This window comes from Onychomys torridus, chromosome 5 (genome assembly GCF_903995425.1).
Source record: "Onychomys torridus chromosome 5, mOncTor1.1, whole genome shotgun sequence".
NCBI lineage: Eukaryota > Metazoa > Chordata > Mammalia > Rodentia > Cricetidae > Onychomys > Onychomys torridus.
The window spans coordinates 80080700-80103603 of NC_050447.1; the positions used below are offsets into that span (position 1 = coordinate 80080700).

A 22904-nucleotide genomic window follows, 5' to 3' on the forward strand; every position below is an offset into this window, starting at 1 on the left:
AATATATATATATATATATATGATATGGTAGGATTTGTATATTTTCCTTGTAAGCTTTTTGATTCAAAAACCTTTTTTACATAAGTTTACATAACACTTGGCAAGTAAAATTATATCCCTTTCTGATGAACACCTTTTCAGACAGAAATTAATGACCCAAAATAATTAACCCCTTTACAGAGCTTGCAATCTTTACCCAAACTCCAATCAAATCACTAAAATAGTAATGTGGGTTATTCAGAGAGATTGACAGGATGAGTGGTTTTGAAGCCTCATCTGTTAAGTGCTCTCACTCTGTTCCCAAGCTGACACTCTTGAATGACTACGCCTCATCACCTCCTGAAAGGTGGGTTCCTCCAGGTTTACAGTAGTGACTGCCTTTAGTGATATTTTTACCTCGCTGATAAGTAACATCTTTTAGAGAATGTCTGCTATAGTTATTAAGTACATTAATAACGCAGACTGAGGAAGACAGCATTCATGCTTTAGATATGAACTGTGCACAGACCCCACAGCAGTGGCAATGAACAGAATTTGTGCTCTGTCCAGGGAACACACTGTGTAGCTATCTCGTGGAGAAGATTAGGAGCCCCCTGCAAGACTTGGGAATCTCAGATCTCATGCTGACTGACAATCAAGTACTACCTTTTTATTGATGTACTTGGGGAGCAGTCCTGAAGTTTCAAGATCATGCTTGTCTCCAGTTCTTTTGTCAACATAAATTGGCTTGGGCTTTTTGGCCACGCCCATGATGACGTCAGCTGCATTTGTGTTTATGAAGTTTTTTCCACTCTGTATTCCCATGACTGGATGATCAGTCCTCAAGGGCACTGGAGGCTTCTTGGGAGTGCACCTATTAAACTTTTTTTCTGTTAAATATAACATTTCATTGTTAATGTTCGAAAATAACCATTGTTACTCAACACTATTGAGGACACCCAGATATTTACCACTGGTATTGAGGTTTCATTAATGTTAGATGCAAATACTTAAGATAAAAAATTGTGTATATCAACAAATTTATTGATTTGTGTACATCAAATATATTGCCTTTTGTCAATCATACCTCAACTGTAAATAATCAAAATTTAAAATTAAGTGCAATTTGATGTTGAAAAACAGTACAAAAGAGTAAGAGGATATTAATGACAGATCACTACTACATTTCTGATGGAAATTATAAAGACTCCAACAACACATACTCAGTTTTCCCATTTAAAGTAAGTTTTAAATACAAAAATATATTTTCAGCATGTTATCAGTATTATCCATAATTATGTTTTTAAAGAGATAACTATAACAAAGCCATTGAATAAATTGACAAACCTTGATGTTAGCCTTTAATCCCAGCACTCAGGAGGCAGAGGCAGGCAGATCTCTATGAGTTCGGGAGGCCAGCCTGGTCTACAAAGCAAGTTCCAGGACAGGCTCCGAAGCTACACAGAGAAACCCTGTCTCAAAAAACCAAACCAAACCAAACCAAAAAAACAAAAAACAAAAACAAAAGATGTTGAAAGCTCAATGATCTGTGGATATTTTTACAGAAGTTAATTACAATGAGTAATTGCTGTGTACTCAACACACAGTTTAACAAGTTACCAATATGACCAAGATCCCCCCACTCCTTCCTTCCTAGTGTGTTCCAGCATCCTAAGGGAGAAACCACCAGACTTCATCTTCTCTGTATTCCACACAGTCTTCATAATAGCAAATGGAACTGTTTCACTGAACACAGCCTCTTCAGTTTATCAATTCCAACCAGCCACTGTGACACAGTCACATAACCATGGCTTTTTTATTCTAAAATGTCAAATAATTAAAGTTTGTAAGGACTAAGACAGTTACTCTCTTATCAGGGCCTTATTCCCATCTTAACTGTACCATGGTTACTATGGTCAGGCTTTAGTCACTTCTGCATTAGCTGCCTTTGTCTTCTTAGTGATGTTGTGGGGGCATTCACCAGAGAAGGTGGTTCAGGCATGGTTTAAGCCAATAGAAAGTCTTTACTAGCCAGTCAGCAACTACACTGATCGGGATACCAATGTAGCGCTGAGCCTTTCTTAGGGTGAGCTGTTAAGCACAAAAGGCAAGGTTAGTACACTTGGAGACTTTCCCAGAACTATGGACTTTGACGGTTAGGCCTTTGTTTTAGTTTTGGCAGGTAGTGCTGTCTACAAGCTGAGTTTTACAGCCTCAATGGTACTTCCATTCAGTTGTGCTAAGTTCTGGGAGCCTCCTAAGCTTTGGTGTCCTGTTACAAGTGAGATTATATTACTTCCATTTTCAGGGGGAAAACATAATTGCTGTTAAAAGTCTATGGGTTGGATTGACCTCTTCTTGAGGCTGACCTATCTTTCCAGGATTCATACATTGAACCCATAGGTCCAGTATCTTACAATGTGAATGTTTTACTTGGGAGTAAGGGCTTTAAGGTAATTTAGATAAAAAGAAGTTATTAGAGTGGTCCCTAATTCAATCTGATATTGGTTCAACAACTGATAATAATCATTGTAATTTTCATCTCTCAGGAAAAAAAAAAAAACTGGAGTCAAGATGAGGGGCAACCTTGCCCACCAATCAGACACTGTACCTGGGGTGCCAACCCATCTTATAAATGCTTAGAATTAAAGATACAAGCCAGGAGACAAGATGCTGAAGCAGATGACGTTGGAGGAGGAGGCTCTTTGGATAGGTCAAGAAGTAGCTTACAATGCTTGCCTCACCAAGAGTCTGTATGGGGTTGGTTATTTAGCTCAGTGGTAGAGCACTTACCTAGCAAGCTCAAGGCCCTGGGTTCAATCCTCAGTTCAAAAAAAAAAAAGGGTCTGTACAGAGGCAAATCACCACCCACCATTCTCTTTCTATCACGCTTGCACTTTCTCCTAGGCACCCAAGCCCCGTTCACTATGAAGTAAAGTTGCTGTTGCCTGCGTATATTTAATATTGATTGAAAGTAAAATAATGGGGTAGCTAAATTACTTGCCAACAATTCTAATATTTAAACCAGAAAGTGATTAAACCTACTAGGTGGTAGTGTTTTTTCTTTTGAATGTTTCTTTAGAAACTCCTTTGGGGAAGGAAGGTCAACCTTGGCAGGCCCCATGGTTTTCATTGCTGTTTTGGATTTCTTCACGTCATCTTTTACAGATGCTCGAAACACTGACGTGTACCTGAAATTCAAAATTTAGAGTTATAGCATTTATATTTCTAGGGCAAAATACTTAAAGCTTAAAAACAGACATACATGTCTGATTTATGTGTGTCTGTATTGATAACGGAGAACGGGCATAGCTTCGTGATCTGACCGCATCTACTGCTCTTACGACCTAGATATTGAAGGAGGTGCAGAGGCAAAAGTGTTCTTTCATCTCTGTATTATCAGCTGTCACTGGTATCGATTAGGTTGTCTCATCTCTCACTGCTGATCTTAGTGCTGTGTCTCCCCACCCCAAGCCCTAGCCAGTCAGTCTTGCTGGCAGTTTAATCATCTTCTTAATGAACCCAAATTCACTCATTTTCTCTAGTGATCACTCACGTTTTATTTAAATGATTTCTTCACTGATCTTTAATATTCATTCCTCTTGCTTTACATGTAACTTGCTCTTCAAAAACAGGTTTCTTAAGGTATAAATACAAATATATTTGATTTTTACCTTTTAGGACTTTCTGAGTGTTTAAAGCTGTACATTTTCCTCTAAGCACTGCCTTGACTGCATCCCAAACGTTTGAAAGGACATCATTCACCAATCTTGGAGACACATACATTTAGTTTCAGCACTTGGGAGGCAGAGGTGGGCAAATCTCTGAGTTAGAGCCCAGCCTGGCCCACTAAATGTATTCTGGTATAGCCAGGGCTTCACAGAGAAACTTTGTCTTGGAAAAAAAAGGAAAAGAAAAGGATGCCTTCCATTTCCATGCAGCCCTAATACCCTTTATACTGTCTTCCTTTAGAAGTTTACTTGTATGTGTTTGCTCAGTTTTCATAGACTTGGGGTTCCCATTTATCTTTTCAGATTTCTAATTTATTTCCACTGTAGTTGGAGAACATACTTTGTATGTCTTGAGTCCTTAAAAACAGAAACCAATGCTTCTATATACCCTGGAGAGGTCGCGGTACAGACGAAACACAGCTCATCTCTCAATTGCATTCCCTTGAATGGTGCTCCCTGTCTCAGGGAAAAGTCCTCCTCCTCTGCCCAATGCAGGGCTTGGAGAGGGACACACTTGAGGTGGTGAGGAAGGGGACCCCCACCCAAGCCAGTCAGATCACTGAATCGGCCAGTTCTTGTGCTTGATATCTTTATTTTTAAAGGGATATTCTCACAGACTACATAGAAATTTTAGCCAATCACTTTCAGTTTGTATGTCTGTGTCATTTCATTTTAATGTGCTTTCTAGTCTATAATTGTGGGTTGGTGAGATGGCTCAGCAGGTTAAGGGGCTTGTCAGGAAGCCTGATGACCTGTTCTTGATCCTTGGACCACATGGCAGAGAGAGAGATGAAAGGTAGGCACCACCACGCCTGACTTACAAGTTGGCTGACTTTGTCCCTAGCTTGCCAGTGCTCTGTTCTCTTTTCTGGTCTTTACTCCCCATGTTTCATTTTGTGTTGTGGTGTCATTGTATTTGCTTCTGTTTTCTTTATTAGTGCCTTCGCTATTGCTAAGCCCACCCAACGTGCTCTTTTCACTTTGGACATTGTCTTCTCCACGTTTAGAAGTTAGACTTGTGTAGTTGGAGAGCTTCTCTCCAGGTGCCACCAAGCCCTGTTAGTCCAACAACGCATATGTAAAATAAACACACAGACATTTATATTAGTTAAACTGCTTGGCCATTAGTTCAGGCCTACCATTGTCTAGCTCTTACTCTTATATTTAGCCCATTTCTTTGCCACGTAGCTCGTGGCTTACAAGTACCTTATCTCTTTCTTGTCATGGCAGCAGCTGGCCGTATCTCCCTGCCCCAGCCTTCACTTCCCAGCATTCTCCTCCTCCTTGTCCCACCTACCCTTTCCTGTCTGGCTACTGTCCAATCAGCACTTTATTTATTTTAACCAATCAGAGCAACACATTTGACATACAGAACATCCCACAGCAGACTTGTGTCTTTTCTTCCCTTTCATTTCTCCCCATATCTTAGTCCTGCGTCCCTCTACCTCTTTGAATGTGATATTTAAAATAGCATTTGAACATGCTTTAAATGCCTTTGTCTAGTAATTTTCTTATTTGTGACATTTCTGGATATTTAAATTGGCTGCTTTTCCTCTAGGATATATCTTATATTTTCCCGTTTCTCTGCACACTTGTACATTATTGTTATTTTTGTTTGTTTGTATGTTTGCATGTTTTTTGATACAGAGTCTATATAACTCTGTTTTATAACACACTTTGTAGATTAGGCTAACCTCAAACTCACAGAGATCCACCTGCCTCTGCTTCCCAAGTATGGGGATGTAAGGCATGCAACACCATGTCTGGCTTACCTCTACATTTTTCTTATTGGATGCCAAGGAATATGAATTTTATAGCGTTGATTCCTGACTTTTTTTTAAACCCTTTTTCTTTTTCTATTGTTTTAACATTTCTTTAGTTTGAGTCTGGAATGCAGTTGTCATAGTTGAAAAAGTGGTCAGTTTAAGGCTAGATGTTAAGTCAGTCTTCAGCCTCAGAACTTGGCTCCAGTTCTACTCTGTGGCAACATCTCTGTGTGTGGGAAGTCCTCACCACTGGCTGGTGAACGCTGCTGCTTTCTGGGGGTCATTTTCTTGGTGTTGTATTTCATACACATGTACACTATCAACCAAGGAGTTCAAGGAAATCTTATGCAGGCTGCTGTCCCTCTCTGGGCAGCTCTCTGCTCTCTGGTGCACCACGCTGTGCATCCTAGATACTTGGTCTTTCCATCTCCAAACTGTCTTCTTAATTCTGGGATAATCGAGGGCTTTGTTTCCTTTCTCTGGACTTTGGCCAGGAAGTAGTCTCCAGAGTGTCTGTTAGGGCAACGACAGACTGCCTCATTCCTGGTCCTTTTCTCGGGGGTGGGGGGTGGGGGGTGGGGGAGGGAGTTACTCTCTACTGTCCACTCTCTGGTGTTTGAAGCCCTTTGTTCCAGGTGATTTTCCCCCAGCTCTTTCTGGAGAGAGAACAATCCCCACCCTCACGTGGAAGCCGAAGTTTGGCTATCTTTTTTTTTTTTTTTTTTTGGTTTAATAGTAATTAAAAATAGATTTCATTTTGTGGAATACTCAATAACTTTAGAAAATTCCCAGAACCTGATGAAAATTGTATGTATAACATCTACTACCCAAGTTAACAATATATCAAAATATTTGCACTAATATTGTTGGAAGGAAATACATTAAAATGTAACTGTTTAAACCCTTAGGGTGTAGAATTTGGGATAATCTGTTTTCTCTCTGGTCTGTTTCTAATTTGGGTTTTAATTTTTGACAGTCTCATGTCTGTATGGCTTCACTCTGCTCACACCCCTTCTCCATGCCCAGGGTTCTACCTTATCAGTTCATGCCCTTGTGGACACACAACCGTGTTTGCCAACACAAACTGTTCCTACATTTTAGGGCCTTTCCTCAACCGAGAACTCAGTCAGTACCTGGGAACATTATGGGAATGTACACGTCACAAGACAACTTCAGGAAGCAATCTTCAGGCCAGACCCGTGCCTTAGAGCTTCTGTGGGAGTTGACAGAGAAGGGGTCACCATCAATAAGGGGGCTTCCTTTTATGTGAAACAGGGTATGTCTATGGCCACCTCCTTCTTGCTTTGAAAACGTGTGATTCAGTACTTTTTGTGTGTATATGAATCAAAAAACATATTCATTGGTTACATAAAACTCTGATATTTTATTCTATATTTGTAACTATTTTTATTTCAAATTAATTACAAATGAATGATAATTGCACTCCCTTCCATTAATTTCTCCAATTGATTTTACAGTATAAATTCAGTTTGTGTTTATCTATGTAAATTGCAGCTTTAATCTGTTGTTTTCTTTTAAATTTTTCTTCCCCTTAGTGCACTAACAGTCATCAAAATTCTCAGCTTTGCTGATATATATTTGATTATTTCTTTTTTTTTTTGAGATTTGTAATATAATTACATATTTCTCCATTTCCTTTCCTCCCTCCAAACCATTCCATAGCCTTCTCTTGCTCTTTATCAAATTGATGGGACTCTCTTACAGTACTTGTTTAATGGATATATGTACATGTATATGTGAAACTTTATTTTTTAAATATGATATAGTGCGATACCTTTTCATATCAGTATATGCAGAGCTTATTCTATTATTATTATTATTATTATTATTTTGTTTTTTTGTTTTCAAGACAGGGTTTCTCTGTGTATCCCTGGCTGCCCTGGAACTCACTTTGTAGACTAGGCTGGCCTCAAACTCAGAGATCTGCCTGCCTCTGCCTCTGCCTCTGCCTCCTGAGCATGCCACCACTGCCCAGCAATGCATATTCTTTTAAGTAGCTACATTTCATTACATATTTGAAATTGAATTGCTTTACTCTAAAGATGTAGCAGGTAATTTTATCAGATAACCGGATTTGCTGTCTACTTACATTAGACTGGGCTAGGGATATGTTATTTTGAAACTAAAACTGTCATCCTCAATTAACATACTATAACTATTTTATTGCTAACTATCACCATATAGTGATCCATTTTATAACATTTTAAATTGACACACAAAGAAATAATATACTCAAATGTGCTGGTAATTTGAAAAAACTTCAGCTTTTCCTTTTGGTGAATGAGACATCTGAGAAACTACAGTGTGTGTGTGTGTGTGTGTGTGTGTGAGAGAGAGAGAGAGAGAGAGAGAGAGAGAGAGAGAGAGAGAGAGAGAGAGAGGGAGAGAGGGAGCGCGCGCTTGCGTGTGCTCATGCTTTTGATTTTAGATTAATAGTGACGCTGGGGCTCAAACTGTGTTAGAAAGTCCTCCAAATTATTTCTTGAGGAGATTTTTTTTTTTTTTTACATTTAGTTAGATACTGTGTAAGTTCACCCATAGGCATTGAAATTATTTTCAATTCATCCTTTTGACTATATAAAGTAATTATTTTTCAAAAACAGATGAATTCCATTCCCAGACTGGTTAGTCATCACAGGTATATGCTGTACTTAATTGATCACCAGGAATGCAGGTGTGTTTCATTGAGTCTAATTATGCTCTCTCATAAGCTACTGAGAAAAACATAACTTGGCAAATGTCAATATATTCATTTAGATTTCTGCTGTTCAGTACTTGTGGATATTAAACACTTGAAATGGGTCTAGTGCCACATACTGAAATAACCATCCTGGAGATACACTGGGTGAAACAAGGTACATCATTAAGGTGAATTTAGCTTTTGCCTTCTTTTTTCTTTTAAAAATGACTATAAGAAAATGTTTTAGTGTATTACATTCTTACTGGACAGTGTTGACCCAAATACCAGGAAAATCTACCCAATTAAACTAGAGAACAACACTTTTGTTCAAACTGCTTTCATCAAATTATGCTGGCACTGGAGTAATATCAGACCAATGAAACATGGCACATTCCTTGTGGGACTGATGCTGACCCCTGTCCTCATCCTACAGTGTGTCCTAGAACCAGCAACCATGAGGATGTATATTCAAGGCTCCCTATAAAGGGACCCATACTTCTGCTCAACGACAGTTTAATGTTTGCCATGACGTAGTGACTTGGAGTCACATTTCTTCATTTGTTGATGACTGACTGCTTTCTGGTAGTGCCAAGTCTAACCTGAGACAGATGTAAGACTTCCAAGCTCACATGCCATGTTCCAGCTCATCTGTAATGCCATCGTACTTTTCTGTCACCATAATCTCTCCTCTCCGGTAGTCTCATCACAACATCTCTTATTGTACGGGGGAAAAAACAATGTATGGACACTTAACAATATCTGATACTCGAGAAGTTGTCAGCATCCAAAGGCGAATGCTACCGAAGCAGCGGCCTCCCTCCAGTTTCCTTTCTTTGGGCAGTGTGCAAGCCGAGCCACCTTTGGACCTTGCAGTAAGACATGTGCCAGTCCTAGCTCTTGTCCTTCTTACTTGCTTTGACCTTCTGGACTCGAGTTTTCTCTTCCATAAAATTAAGGTAATACTAATCATCTAATGGAGTTCCTGTGGGAATAAATAGTGATTGTAAAAAATAGTGTCTGGAGCATCAGAAGTACTAGAAGGTTAGCCATGATTCTTTGGGTAGTACCAGTTGCAACAGTATCTATGTTTCTTCTTACTAGTAGATATGTATATTGGGGTTTTTTGTTTTGAATTTTGAGACGGGGGTTTCTCCCGAGGTGTTGCCCTTGTTGTCCTGGAACTCTCTCTAGAGACCAGGCAGGCCTTGAATTTAGAGATCCACCTGCCTCTGCCTCCCAAGTGCTGGGATTAAAGGTGTGGGCCACCATACCCAGCTGAGTTAATTTTTTAAACTAAATAAATTTAATACTTTGTTTTGCCCGAGTCCTGGTGACTCAGATTAACACGGCAGCTGCAATTTTCCTTGCTGACAAAACCCTGTTGGTATGCTATGTCCTTCTCTTCATTCATATGTCAGAAAGTGCAAATTGCCATTTTGAAATAACTCTTACACTCATTTTTTTTGAGACTTTCATTAGGGATTTAAATAATATATTTGTGCTTAATCAACACTTTAATGTTCCTCTTTCTGTCCAACAAGAAGACTGTTAACTCTGACAGGTGGGGCATCATGGTGCAGCCAGTGATGAGTCTTCGTCAGGACTTCAAAGCCATGGCAAGCTCCCCTGGAGCTCGGATTATAATTCAGTGATGCAAACAGGATTTGTACACTTAAATATATTTCTTGTGATCAGTCTATTAATGAGAAGGCTGAGGAGAATAAGCTCACAGTAGTGTGGTGAAGGAGAATGGTGACTTTTATAATTTTTTTAAAAACAGATCAGTAGTTTGCATGTGTGGCATCTTGTCAAAACCCTCTCACCATAATTGCTAACATTGAAGCTGACTTCACCTAACTGGGTTATTTAGGGCACCTCCTTTATTCCTTCCCATACTAAGTACTTATTTTATTGTACTTATTTCTTTAGACATACATGTGCAAGAATACTAGGGCACTGTTATACACAGAACAGGAACCAAATGGATTCTGTTATTTAAAAAAAAAAATTCCCAGGTGCAGTAAGCTCTTTACTAATAAAAGAATGCTGAACTAATAAAATGACATCCAAATTCAGTATTCCATAGAAGGCAGTTTCTTTCAGTGTGTTATAGAGAAGAGGAAGTTTATCTGGTACAGTATATGGGAATTTTGGACCAAATTTAGCCACAAGTCATGTGAACATTGTAAACTCCACAAGTGTGTCAGCATTTATGTCCCTGCCTGACCTCAACCTTGACCTCAACTAGATTTTTGATAAGCCAATGGAAGTACAATATTTGTGATTGCTCTGGTTTAAGCTACTCAGGCTTAAAATGGAAGGCATTACACTTTGCTGTTACAACTCCAAGTAACAAGAAGTTGACCACTACATTTGGAGGGAACCTTAGAGATGTTTATCTAATTTATTTTTCAAATCAGAGAACAACTGAAAATTAATTCAATACCTCCAAAATAATAATTTGTAAATCTTGACTTTTAAAGCTCAGAGGGTTGGTTTCTTTTCCTTTTTTTTTCATAATTTTTTTTATAACAAAATACATTTTAAGAACTTAATTCTAAAGAAAGCCCAGAGATTGAGAAGAGCCTCCTTCCAGGAACACCAGAACAGAAGACAAGCTCCCAGCTGAGGCAGCATGGGTAGAGGCCACATGGTTTCTTGGTTGTTTGGTTTTAGAGACAGAGTTTGCCTTTGTAGCCCAGGCTAGCCTTGAACTCAGCTTCCTGGATGCTGGAATAGGCATGCAAACCTAAGTGTTGGTTCTTTTAAAGTGGCTGTGACCTTCATGAGTCAAAATGAGAATGCCCTCTTCTCCTCTCTTAGACATCAACAGAGTTTAAGAAGTAGCTACAGGGCAGAGTATCCGGGACATTTATTTTGCAGTTTCCTTTTTGAGATTTGGAGATTTGGGGGTGGGTGGAGGGTCTAACAGATACATAAATAACCAAAAAAATTCCCTCAATTATATATTTCTGAATTTCTATCCATCCACCTATATTCCTTCCATTAAACCATAAGATTCGGAAAAAAAAAATCCTAGAAAATATTCTCTAGACCACCATCTTTGTTAAACCCCTTCAAGTACCAAGGCCTAGAAGCAAATGAGAATTTAATTTAGATGAAAAGTATGGGAGGCAAAAGAGTACAAAAAGAGAGATCATGAAATCAAATACGACACGGAATTCCTAAAATCAAACATAGAATTTCCAAAAACGGACTGATACAACTGTTTTTTCTCTTTCTCACGACATGAAATTTCGCACTAGACACCACACCACATATAACTGGATCAATAATTACGTATTAGCAGGAGACTATGGCCATAATATGACCTTCTCACAGCACTAGCCCACCTTCTCTGTGAATTAGGAAAAGCTAAATAGATCTGTTCACCTGTTCTTTAAGTTGCCACCCAAGGCTACTTCATTATAACAAAAATAGATTTTAAAAGTCCTATGATATGCAAGCCCAGTAAGTCCTTAAAAGGAGTCTCCATGCTTCCTCTGAGCCGAAGTCACTGTTGCTTACCCACATACCTAGGAGGCTGGGGCTGCTCCTTCAAGTCACTGGGTATGAGGTTATAAATACTCTCGGAAGTGCAGGATGGGTCCATGGCCACCAAAGGATTCCTTAACAACTACTCAACTTTTGGCTACCTAAGCCACGGTCTCTGCTCCTTTTCTCGCCGCTTTTTTTTCTTGTCTTGGTCTCTTAACAAGAAACTGAAATTTCTCTTTCGTATAATAGTCTCCCTTTGACCCTTTCGTAGCGACCCCTTTTCAGGAAGAAACTATTGTGCTCCTCCTGAGACTGCTTAGCGTTGTCGACCGAGTGGTTGCTGTGGAAACAGTTGCTAGGAAACGGGAAGTGGCAAGCTGGTTTTCTCTGGTCCCTATTTTGTAACTCCAGCCTGAGAAATACGTAAGAACGTTCCTGCGCCTTTGGGAAAGACGACATGAAAACAGTGTTCCCCCAGACACACACTCAAAAAAAAAAAAATGCTTTTTTTGTCTTCGGTGCACCTGAGAAGAAAAATTCTACCATAATAGAGAGCGTGGCTGGTGCGCAGGCGTCACACAATAGTCTCCAACACGCAGGCCGTGCCTCTTCAGGGGCGGAGCTAGCGGTCCGGTAAGGGGAGGAGCCGCGGGTCAGTGGGCGGGGCGTACCAGTCACGTGGCCGGCCTAGCGGCGCAGCGCAGTCGGCGCAAGCGCAGATGCAGCGGCTCTGGGGCCCCCGTGCCGGCTGAGGTTGCCTTGGCGGTGCCGAAGCTGCTTTCCTTTCCTCTTCCTCTCCCTGGTCTTCTCTGGGTGGTTTACTTGGTGAGTTAATGGAGGAGGAAAGAAAGGCTAGCGGGCGTTGCCCTCGCGTCCTTCCTTCCGTCGCGCCCGATCGGCCCCGCGAGGCCATCCACCTGTCGCACCGGTCCCCGCGGCCCGCCCTGCGCTCCTCTATATCTCCAGAGCGCAGGCGCGGGCACGAGTGGACCAGCTTTTAGAAGAGAGCCTCCGGTTTTGCCCAGGTTTCAGCCCCCTGATCCTTTTGTGAAAACATTTTTTTTTTTTCCTCTGCGAGAAGTGCTTTTATTCCGTTTTAAGCCATTTGCTCTTCCGCTCATGCTTATGCACTTGTAACTGCAAGCTCATTTGGAAGCCTTGACCCCAGTCACACACTGATTTGGGAGGGAAAATCCGTATCTCTGAATCCCCTGGGGAAGGTGTCCATCGGGAAGTCCAGCACATCACTTATGCAGTTCTGACTTCTTGTGGATGGGTTAAATGGCCTGGTGGCTTAGTGAGCTTTTCAGTTCCTACTTGGAAGACTTCGCTCAATACAAATCTTAATTTGAGGCTCTTGCTAAATTTTATTCTGTAAGAATAAAGAATAAATTTAATTTTCTGCTTTTTGATTTGATAGAATTTAATTTTTGGGGGGATGAATGATCTTTTGGGGGATGATTCTCCTTATTTCACATCACACTGAGTTTTTAAGAAAGACGTTTTATATAGATTTGGGTGTAAACAGAGATTACCCATTTTTGCCTTGGAAAAAGTGATTGCTTTTTTTCTTTTTGTTTAAAATGGATAGAGAAAAAATTCTCTGGGGGAATCTGTTTCTGTGCATGCTAAAGTTTGAATTATGAATTCATAGAATGACAACAGTATTAACCATCTTGACAGTCATTAGCCAAGACATTTCTACCTTCCTGGCCTCAGGATTGAACCCAAGGATTCAGATATGTTAGGACAGTGGTTGGAGCCACGTGAACACCCCAAGGTTTATTCGTTTTCTAATTGGAAGGAATCTATACATGAAAAAAGATGCAAGAATGCAGCTTTCAATAAAGGGAATCCACATTATTTGTGGATTCCGTATGTTAATGTCCTGGGTGCTCAAGTTTTTTCATAATCTCCCAAATCAATACCTGGCCGCACATTTTTAGTTATTCGTGGACGTGCACATGGCAGTGAAAATTTTGAAGTGTGGTATGTATACATTCCCAACTGAAGTCAAACAAGGTGTTTGTTGCCTTGTGTGGGGTTTCAGTGATAGATACTCTTTTTATATTTTGTTTACTGCCACATATTTTTCATTCTTATGGTTTCAGTGATCACTTGAACAGGTTCCTAGATTGAGCACTCAAGTGCTCTGTAGTAGTTCCACGTATTGAAGAGACTGGTGTGTTTTACAGATAAAACAGGTATGTTAAGATGAGCTTCATTCAGGTATGAGTCAGAGTGCTGCAGGCTTAGTTCATAGTAATTAATGAGCTGTGTACGTAATGTCATTGCACATATAGGCATATGGAGTAGTGTTAATATATTCATTCATGGGAAAAAGGATTGGAGGCTCATAGGAACCCAACCCAGCATTTTGCCTAAGAATGAGTAGTGAGTGGCCTTGCTCACCAGTTCAGGGCATTATAGAGCCTAACCACCTGAATGCCAAGCAACTGTAGTATAGACTCAGATTCAGTTAGATGTTCAACAGTGGGGAGTCATTCTATCCTCTTTTTCCTTTAGACTTTGGCAGAGAGGCTCCCAAGTTATTTTTATGGCTCAGTATTACAAAGCAAAGCTTAGGATGTCATTTAAGACAAAGATTTTCTTTAGGAAGGGTACTGTCTCACTTGTCACAGCACTTGCCCACCTTCTGCCAGTCTAATGGGGACCTTTACTATGAAATGACAGTGAAGCAGGACTTAGAAATTGAACTCTGCAGTAGCCTTGTTTTTATTTTGCTCTCCCAAAGTCGTTTGTAAAGAGGAAATGAGAGAAAGTTGAAATGAGAGCATGGGGGAGGTAAGGCCAAAGAAGACTGGAGACATAAAGTTAACGTGGATCGTGTTTGCTTTTCCACTATCTGCTCTTTATGCAATAGACATCAAGCAACCAATATAAAGTTGAATTAAACATGAAAGATTCATTGTCCATTCAATCAATAAAAACAAACCAGCTACTCAGGTATTATACAGTTCTTCCAAGGTGCATGTGCGTGTGTGTGTTTGTGTGTGTGTGTGTGTGTGTGTGTGTGTGTGTATTTGATGCATGTGTGTAACTAAGAGTGTTACCTGTGCATAAATAGAAACTTAATTATGCTGTTCTGCACAGTGTCCTTAAAAACAGGTAGTGCTAACACACAGTACCAGAGTACAGTTTTACAAATTGTTGAGTGATTTAAGTTAAAATTTTCCTTAGGCTTTGCTTTATTCTAGAGAGTATATCAGACTGCATAGCAAAATTGTTTTTAATTTGGGGTAAGCACCACTGTTTTCTCTGAAAATTTATAAATGATATGCTTAGCCTTATCCCTGGATAATTCAATTTGGTCTATAGATTCTTTGATATTTGTCAATGACTGGCAATGATTAATATTAATATTTTTTGTGCTGGTCACCAGAATATATGCTTTGCATTTATCACAGACCTATTATTTCAGTAGCTAAGATGTGTATGTGGGTGGCAGGTGCTTACAGGCTTTTCATGGTACTTGGATGGGTAAGAAAATCTGAAAGAACAATTTAGGTCCTCATTTTATAGCTTTTAGTTCTGATCTGCCCCTCATTAAACATACAATTAAATGATTAAAATCAGATGTCACTGTGAAAGATTTTGCAATCGTTACTATTTGGTTATGTTGTCTTTTAATTTAAATTTATTTTATTTTGTATGTAGGAGTGTTGTGCTCACACAGATACCTGTGTATCACGTGCCTGACTGGTGCCCATAGAGGTGAGAAGAGGGTACCAGATCCCCTGAAATTAGAGCTACAGATGGTTGTGAGCTGCTGTGTGGCTGCTGGAAATCAATCCTGGTCCTCTGCAAGAACAAGTGCCCTCTGCAGGCCTGCTTATGTTGTCTTTTATTGCTTGATGGTAAAAATACCTTTGTTGCTGTTAGCAAAACTCTTCGCTATCTTACTATAAATGTGGCAATAAAGAAAAGCCCAATATCTTAATCATTCAATAATAGATTTTAGAAACATGAAAAAAATAATTGTCTTGTGATTTACAAAGTTCAGGTGCCATTTTGAAATATTTATGCATGAAATTTTATGATACTGTATAAAGTTCTGATTAACTTGAAATTCTTTTGCATTGTAGATCCTACGTTTGCCAAGATCAGCTTTGCCTCAGACTTAATAGACTCTTCTTCATCTGTGGTTCCTGTTAGTTTGTGTGTATGCTTCAGTGGAGTTAAACACAACGCCATACAAAGCCAAATAAGGAAATGAATTCTTTCTCTTGATAGGTCAGAGTGCTTGTAAGTAAAATTCAGAGTTAGCTTTTTAAAAATGGTCTAAAGATTTTATTGCAGACAGACTTTAGGTAGTATCAATAGCAGTGTACTGTTGGGAACTTTTCATAATTAATTAGCCACTTAATAAACTATTGATATAGTTTAGCTGCAAAATAGTTCTGTCGGGGAGCATGTAAAAAGCTCCAACTTCGTGCCTGTAAAGTTACCTCAGCCAGTTTGAGAAATATTGCAAGGTATGATCAATTGAATTTTATTGTAACAGAAGGTTTGCTAGTTTGGCATGCTTTCTTTTAAGGATGAGTACATTCCCAAAGACGGGCTGGATTGATATGGACAAGTAGATCATCTCCATATGCCAAAACAAGTTTTCTTTTCACCACTGAGTACCTTCCCAAGTTTCCTTATTTCTCTGAGTCTAGAATTAAGTCCCACCATTAGTAATGCTTATAAGAACATAAATGAAGACCTCATTAATTAATCTTTATTAATTATCCATTTCACTATGGCCTTTTAAAGGCATCAAATATGAAAATATGTCAACATGAGCCTCAACAGTTTGCAGGTTAAAGGCATATAGGGAAGAAAAGGGCACACTTAGACTTGCAATTTAGAAAATTGTTTATGCATCTTATAAGCAAGTGTACTTGTTTATTCTAGTTTCCTGTTATGGTTTGTATTAGAAATTAATAAATAATGATAGTCTATCAACATGATCATAAAGATAAGTTGAATATTAAGAGTGTGGCTCAGCTTTTATAAATTGCAAGTAATTATTACTACAACTCCACATAGTCTCTGTATGTGTTATAAGCCAATAAATCATGATGCAGTATTTGTAACAGTGTTCCTACAAAAAAGACAGAGACTGATAGGACTTACTGTGTTTTTGAAAAAGACTCTGTGATATGATATTTTTAAATAAGATTTCTGCCCTTAATATTTGCTTTTTGTAATACTAGGAGTCATACACATCTTTTTAAAGTTTTATTTTATTGGTATCTTGAAATTTGAAAAGATACTAACAAAAATACTATGTGTTTTTTCTCAGACAACCAAATAGACATAATAATAGAACAGGGACTGGGAGGGAGGGATGGGAGAGGAGGGGTGGAGGGGGATGGGAAGGGGCGGAGAAAGGGTAATCAGGGCCTGATCAAAGCATAATGGAAGCGGCACAGTGAAGCTCGTTGCTTTGTGTAATTAATATGTCATAATTGTAACAGTTTATGAAGAAGAATAGTTAGTATGCACTGTGTCTATAATAATACTTTTTAAGTGTCTCATCAATTTGAAATACTTTGAACATCTTATGTGTTGAGGGCATGGATATAGTCTGTCCTATCAGGATTTTAACCATTTGTTGAAATAAGTAACCACATGTCTTTTTTTTTTTTTTTTTTTTTAAATTTTATGTCTTGAAAAAGGCCAAAGCCAACCATAGATTGGCTTGGACAGAAAGTATAAAGAAATGCTGAGCTTGACCAGATGCCGACATCTGAAACAGATAACGCGGACGTGTTTTTCTAGTGTACCGGTTAGAGTGCGGACTCGCACTCAGCTCCTGCTTCCACAAGCCTTTGCACGTGCAGAACCAGGAAAGTCATGGCACTCAACCCACTCTCTTCTTGGAGACAAAAATATTATCCTGATGGGGGCTCCTGGTGCAGGGAAAACAACGGTGGGCAGAATACTGGGTCACAAACTAGGCTGTTGTGTCATCGACGTGGAGAATGATATCCTTGAGAAAACCTGGAACATGAGCGCTTCTGAAAAACTGCAGGATGTTGGTCACGAGCGATTTTTAGAAGAGGAAGGAAAAGCCGTGCTAAACTTGTCTGCATCTGGAAGTGTGATTTCCCTCAGTAGGTCCAATCCCATGCACGATGCTAGCATGTGGCATCTGAAGAAAAATGGAATCGTTGTATACCTGGATGTGCCTCTAGTAGATATAATTAGTCGTCTGAAGTCGATGAAAATTGCCAGGGTTGTTGGTCAGGCCTCGGGAACATCTGTGAGAGACTTGCTGAAACACCAAAGACTGTACTATAAGAAGTGGTACGATACCCGAGTCTTCTGTGAGAGCGGCGCTCCCGCCGAGGAGGTCGCCGACAAAGTGCTGGATGCCGTGAGAAGATATCAAGACGTGGACTCCGAGACGTTCATTTCAACAAGGCACGTTTGTCTTAAAGACCAGGACAAGCAGTTCCCACCGAAGTACTTCAGCGAGGCTGTGATTGAGGGATTGGCTTCTGATGGTGGACTCTTCGTACCTGAGAAGGAGTTTCCAAAATTAAGCTCTGGGGAGTGGAAAAGCCTAATAGAAGCAACCTATATAGAAAGAGCACAGATACTTTTGGAAAGGTGTATTCACCCTGCAGACATACCTGCCTCCAAACTGGGAGAAATGATTGAAACTGCTTATGGGGACAACTTTGCCTGCTCCAAAATTGCCCCGGTCAGGCACCTTTCAGGCAATCAGTTCATCCTGGAGTTGTTCTATGGGCCCACGGGCTCCTTTAAAGATCTGTCTTTACAGCTCATGCCTCATATTTTTGCCTACTGCATCCCATCAAGTTGCAATTACATGTTACTTGTAGCTACTTCTGGAGACACCGGGAGCGCAGTCTTAAATGGTTTTAGCCACCTTAATAAAAATGACAAACAAAGGATAGCTGTGGTCACATTTTTTCCAGAGAATGGAGTTAGTGAGTTTCAGAAGGCACAGATAATTGGAAGTCAGAGAGAAAATGGATGGGCAATAGGTGTCAGGTCAGATTTCGATTTTTGCCAGACAGCTGTAAAACAGATATTTAATGATTCTGATTTTACTGGCTTTCTGATTGTGGAATATGGAACAATCCTAAGTTCAGCTAACTCTATAAATTGGGCTCGACTGCTTCCCCAGGTCGTTTATCATGCATCTGCCTATCTTGATCTTGTAAGCCAAGGGTTTATTTCCTTTGGAAGCCCAGTAGATGTCTGTATGCCCACAGGAAACTTTGGCAACATATTAGCAGCAGTGTATGCCAAGATGATGGGCATCCCTATTCGAAAGTTTATCTGTGCCTCTAATCAGAACCATGTTTTGACTGATTTCATAAAAACTGGGCATTATGATCTACGGGATAGGAAATTAGCACAAACCTTTTCACCCTCAATAGATATCCTCAAACCTTCAAACCTGGAGCGACATTTATACCTGATGGCTAACAAAGATGGACAGTTGATGGCAGATTTATTTAATCAGCTGGAGAGTCAGCTCCACTTCCAAATAGAGAGGATGCTAGTGGAGAAGCTGCAGCAGGACTTGGTTGCAGACTGGTGTTCTGAGGCAGAGTGCCTCGAAGCCATCACCACTACCTACAACACGTCAGGGTATATCTTGGATCCACATACCGCAGTTGCAAAAGTGGTTGCAGACAGGACACAAGACAAATCTTGCCCAGTGATCATCTCATCGATAGCTCACTACTCCAAGTTTGCACCTGCTATCCTGCAGGCACTGAAGATTAACGAACTCAACCAGACGTCATCAAGCCAGCTTTACCTACTGGGCTCCTACAAGGCACTCCCACCTCCTCATGAGGCTTTACTGGAGAGGATGAAGCAGGAAGGGAAGGAGGACTACCAGGTTTGTGCAGCGGATGTCAATGTCCTCAAGAGTCACGTGGAGAAGCTGATCCAACATCGGTTCTTAAGGCAGTCTGAGTAGAGGATTTTTCTTGGTAAGAAGCAAAAATAAATCTCAAGAGTCGATTTGGACTACAATAGCATTTTGTTTTGTGTAAATGTTTATGTGTGCATCTGTTGGAAATTCCGTGTCCTGATCCCCAGGACTGACCATTACACCTGTGGTGTGCCTCCTCAGGTCCTCCGGAAGAGACAGATGCCAGCAGAGTCCCTGGGACCTCGTGCTGTCAAGGTTTAGTCTCTGCTCATGTGGGGTATGGCAGTTTCTCCTTCACCCCCACTTCTGAGAGGAACAAAATATCTGGTATTTAGCTTAGCATTTAAAGATACTTAAGCACAGTTAAGTACTGCATCTGTATCCATCCATTTACTGTTTATTGTTCTAACAGTTTGCTGTCTGAGATAATTAACTCACAGAGAAGCAGGAAGTTCACTAATATTAGAGTCATCGTATTTTTAACCTGTTCAAACTCCATTTTGGATAACAGTTGCTTACGTGTTTCCCAGACCATTCACTGCTCTTAGAAAGTTTATAGTTAGGCCGATGAAGTTTGAAAATCAAGCCAACATTTAACTCTATCGTGTAGCAGTCAACAGAAATAGTGAACACAGAAATAAATAAACCTACTTCAAGAGGAAGGTGTTCCCAAATCAGTAATGTCTAAAAGTTTTAATAAAAGTATAATTATAGACAGCCACCTTCTGTATTATTTGGAGTCTGTTTCTATTTGTCTCAGTTTTAATGAACACTTTTGGACACCTAAGTCCATACAAATTGATGCAAATGCTTAATGTCCATTCCTGTGTAGTGGCAGTGATTTTAACTGTGACTTGTGTGTGTATTTCCTCTGTATTTTACTTTCTGGATTAAAGGTTGTCACCGACCTGAAGTGCAGTGGGCTACTCTCCACCACAAGATGGCATTCCTCACAGACTGGGTCTTTGCTGGTGACATTCTGTCTAGTTACCTTACAGAGACGTTATATTAAAAATTAAAATGATAAAAAAGATTAATAGTTTTCATGGGTAAGGAACAATTTGTTTTAAAGTTTGAAATTAAACCAATTACATATTAGCATCAGATCTCTGGCTTTGGCTTTTAAAATGGAATTCTAAAGCCTGTAGTGTCGGCTGGGAATATCCCAGTACAGTGTTTGCCTAGCTTGCACAAAACCCTGGCTTTCATCCTCAGCACATAGGAAGGTGGAGGCAGGACTTAAAAGTCATGTTCGGCTACATAGTTTGAGGCCAGCCTGGGATACATGAGCTCCTGTCTGAAAAGGAAAAAAAAAAAGTCAGAAATGAAAAACCTGAAGCAGTTTATAATAGAGACTCAAAGCTCTGTGGGTATTTGTGTATACAGTCTATCATTTCAGAATATTTACTTCAGTGGATATACTTAGAAAATTATCCTCATGCTGCTGTGTGCATGGTAATGCATTCTCAAAAAAAAAATGGGATAATGTTAAAATACTTGATTTTTGGACTCAACAACTAATGGAAGAACACATGAAGGCTAAGTGATGTACAACACAAAATATCTGCTGCCAAGCAGTGTGTGAAGAAGTGGAAAGCAAATGGTACAGCCAGGTGGGGTAGAATTGAACACAAAAAGGAAGGAGGTGTGGTGGCACACACCTGTGGTTCCAGCACCAGGGGAGCTGAGGCAGGAGGACTGCGAGCTTGAGACCAGCCTGTGCTACATAGTGAGACTCAGTCTTTGAATAAATACATGAGCTAACAAGAGGAAAATATTGCTATGAAGTAATCAGGGTTCCAAAGCAGATGGAGTCCTGAAGGACAGTTTTTGGAAGTCAGGCAGCAGAGAGAAAATGCTGTGTCTGCCTAATTTACTCTTAGTTGGTTCTCTTGGTGTCTAAATGGTTATCTGGTGTCTTCGTGTGGCCTTTGGTTCGCATCATCCCTCAGCACTTCTTTTTTTTGTTTGTTTTGAGACAGGGTCTCACTATGTAGCACTGGATGTCCTGGAATGCACTCTGCAGAGCAGGCTGCCCACAAACTCACAGAGATGGACCTGCCTCTGCCTCCCAAGTGCTGGGACTAAAGGCGTGCGCCATGGCCGGCTTCAGCTCCCTCTTGTAAAGGGGAGATGAGCAGCAGTGTTCGCTCACTCTCCTCCCATGCGATTTCGGTGGTGGTCCTCCTTTCAAGGGCTAGTGTCCAGATGAGCCTTGTGTCCAGTGTCCTTCAGCTCTGAGAACGTGCTTCATTCTAGTATCTTGCTCCATTCCTCTCCTGTTTCTTCAGTGTCTCCAAGGGAGCCTGACTCCCTGTGGTATTTAGATGCTCTTTTCATAGTTTAGCATTCATAGCAAAACCTCTCCAAGCACCCACACTTCTACCCATCTACATTTCTCCATGTTCTAAGTAAGATTTAGAGCTGCCAAAGGCTGTATGATCCCACTTTCTCATGTCCACTGTGCAGTGGGGTGTAGGGTGGGTACTCCACTGTGCAGTGTGGTATAGGGGGGTATTCCATTGTGTAGTGTGGGTACTCCACTGTACAGTGTCTAGGGTGGGTACTCCACTGTGTTTGTACTAGACTGTACAGTGTGGTATAGGGTGGGTACTCCACTATGCAGTGTGGTGTAGGGTGGGTACTCCACTGTGCAGTGTGGTGTAGGGTGGGTACTCCACTGTGCAGTGTGGTATAGGGTGGGTACTCCACCGTGCAGTGTGGTATAGGGTGGTCACTCCGCTCTGTAGTGTGGTATAGGGTGGGTATTCCACTGTGTAGGTGGGTTCTCCACTGTACAGTGTCTAGGGTGGGTACTCCACTGTGTTTGTACTAGACTGTACAGTGTGGTATAGGGTGGGTACTCCACTATGCAGTGTGGTGTAGGGTGGGCACTCCACTGTGCAGTGTGGTGTAGGGTGGGCACTCCACTGTGCAGTGTGGTGTAGGGTGGGCACTCCACTGTGCAGTGTGGTGTAGGGTGGGCACTCCACTGTGCAGTGTGGTGTAGGGTGGGCACTCCACTGTGCAGTGTGGTGTAGGGTGGGCACTCCACTGTGGAGTGTGGTGTAGGGTGGGCACTCCACTGTGCAGTGTGGTGTAGGGTGGGTACTCCACTGTGCAGTGTGGTGTAGGGTGGGCACTCCACTGTGCAGTGTGGTGTAGGGTGGGTACTCCACTGTGCAGTGTGGTGTAGGGTGGGTAGTAAAAACTGAGGTACTTGAGTCTCTGGAGTCAAGAGCAGAATGCCACACAGACATTTTCTCCTGTGCCACTTCTTAGCATTTATTCTTCCTCTG

General features: G+C 40.7%; 2 protein-coding genes across 7 annotated transcripts in view; one reads left to right on the top strand and one right to left on the bottom strand.

The window, feature by feature from the left end:
- Enkur (enkurin, TRPC channel interacting protein) overlaps positions 1 to 12602 on the bottom strand; it is a 25871-nt gene extending 13269 nt beyond the window's left edge. The window contains exons 1-3 of the mRNA XM_036188133.1: positions 11714 to 12602; positions 3025 to 3170; positions 646 to 869 (exon numbers count right to left, since the gene is read on the bottom strand). Of these exons, the coding sequence (XP_036044026.1) occupies positions 646 to 869; positions 3025 to 3170; positions 11714 to 11790 (447 nt within the window). The 5' untranslated portion in view covers positions 11791 to 12602. The remainder of the gene's footprint in view (positions 1 to 645; positions 870 to 3024; positions 3171 to 11713) is intronic.
- Thnsl1 (threonine synthase like 1) lies at positions 12365 to 20326 on the top strand. 6 transcript variants are annotated; one of them, XM_036188132.1, is made up of 6 exons: positions 12365 to 12500; positions 13787 to 13879; positions 15354 to 15410; positions 15782 to 15941; positions 17363 to 19663; positions 19807 to 20326. In XM_036188132.1, exon 5 carries the CDS (start codon positions 17407 to 17409, stop codon positions 19648 to 19650), a length of 2244 nt encoding a protein of 747 aa, XP_036044025.1. In that variant the 5' UTR covers positions 12365 to 12500; positions 13787 to 13879; positions 15354 to 15410; positions 15782 to 15941; positions 17363 to 17406; the 3' UTR covers positions 19651 to 19663; positions 19807 to 20326. The 6 variants fall into 6 exon arrangements, with proteins under 6 accessions (XP_036044025.1, XP_036044020.1, XP_036044023.1 ...); XM_036188127.1 differs by having other exon boundaries at positions 17363 to 20326; XM_036188130.1 differs by lacking the exon at positions 15354 to 15410 and having other exon boundaries at positions 17363 to 20326.
- Positions 20327 to 22904: the final 2578 nt, after the last annotated feature.

Coding starts and splice junctions, on each gene's coding strand:
- Thnsl1 (XM_036188127.1), top strand. CDS start 17,407: ATGCTGAGCTTGACCAGATGCCGACATCTGAAACAGATAACGCGGACG.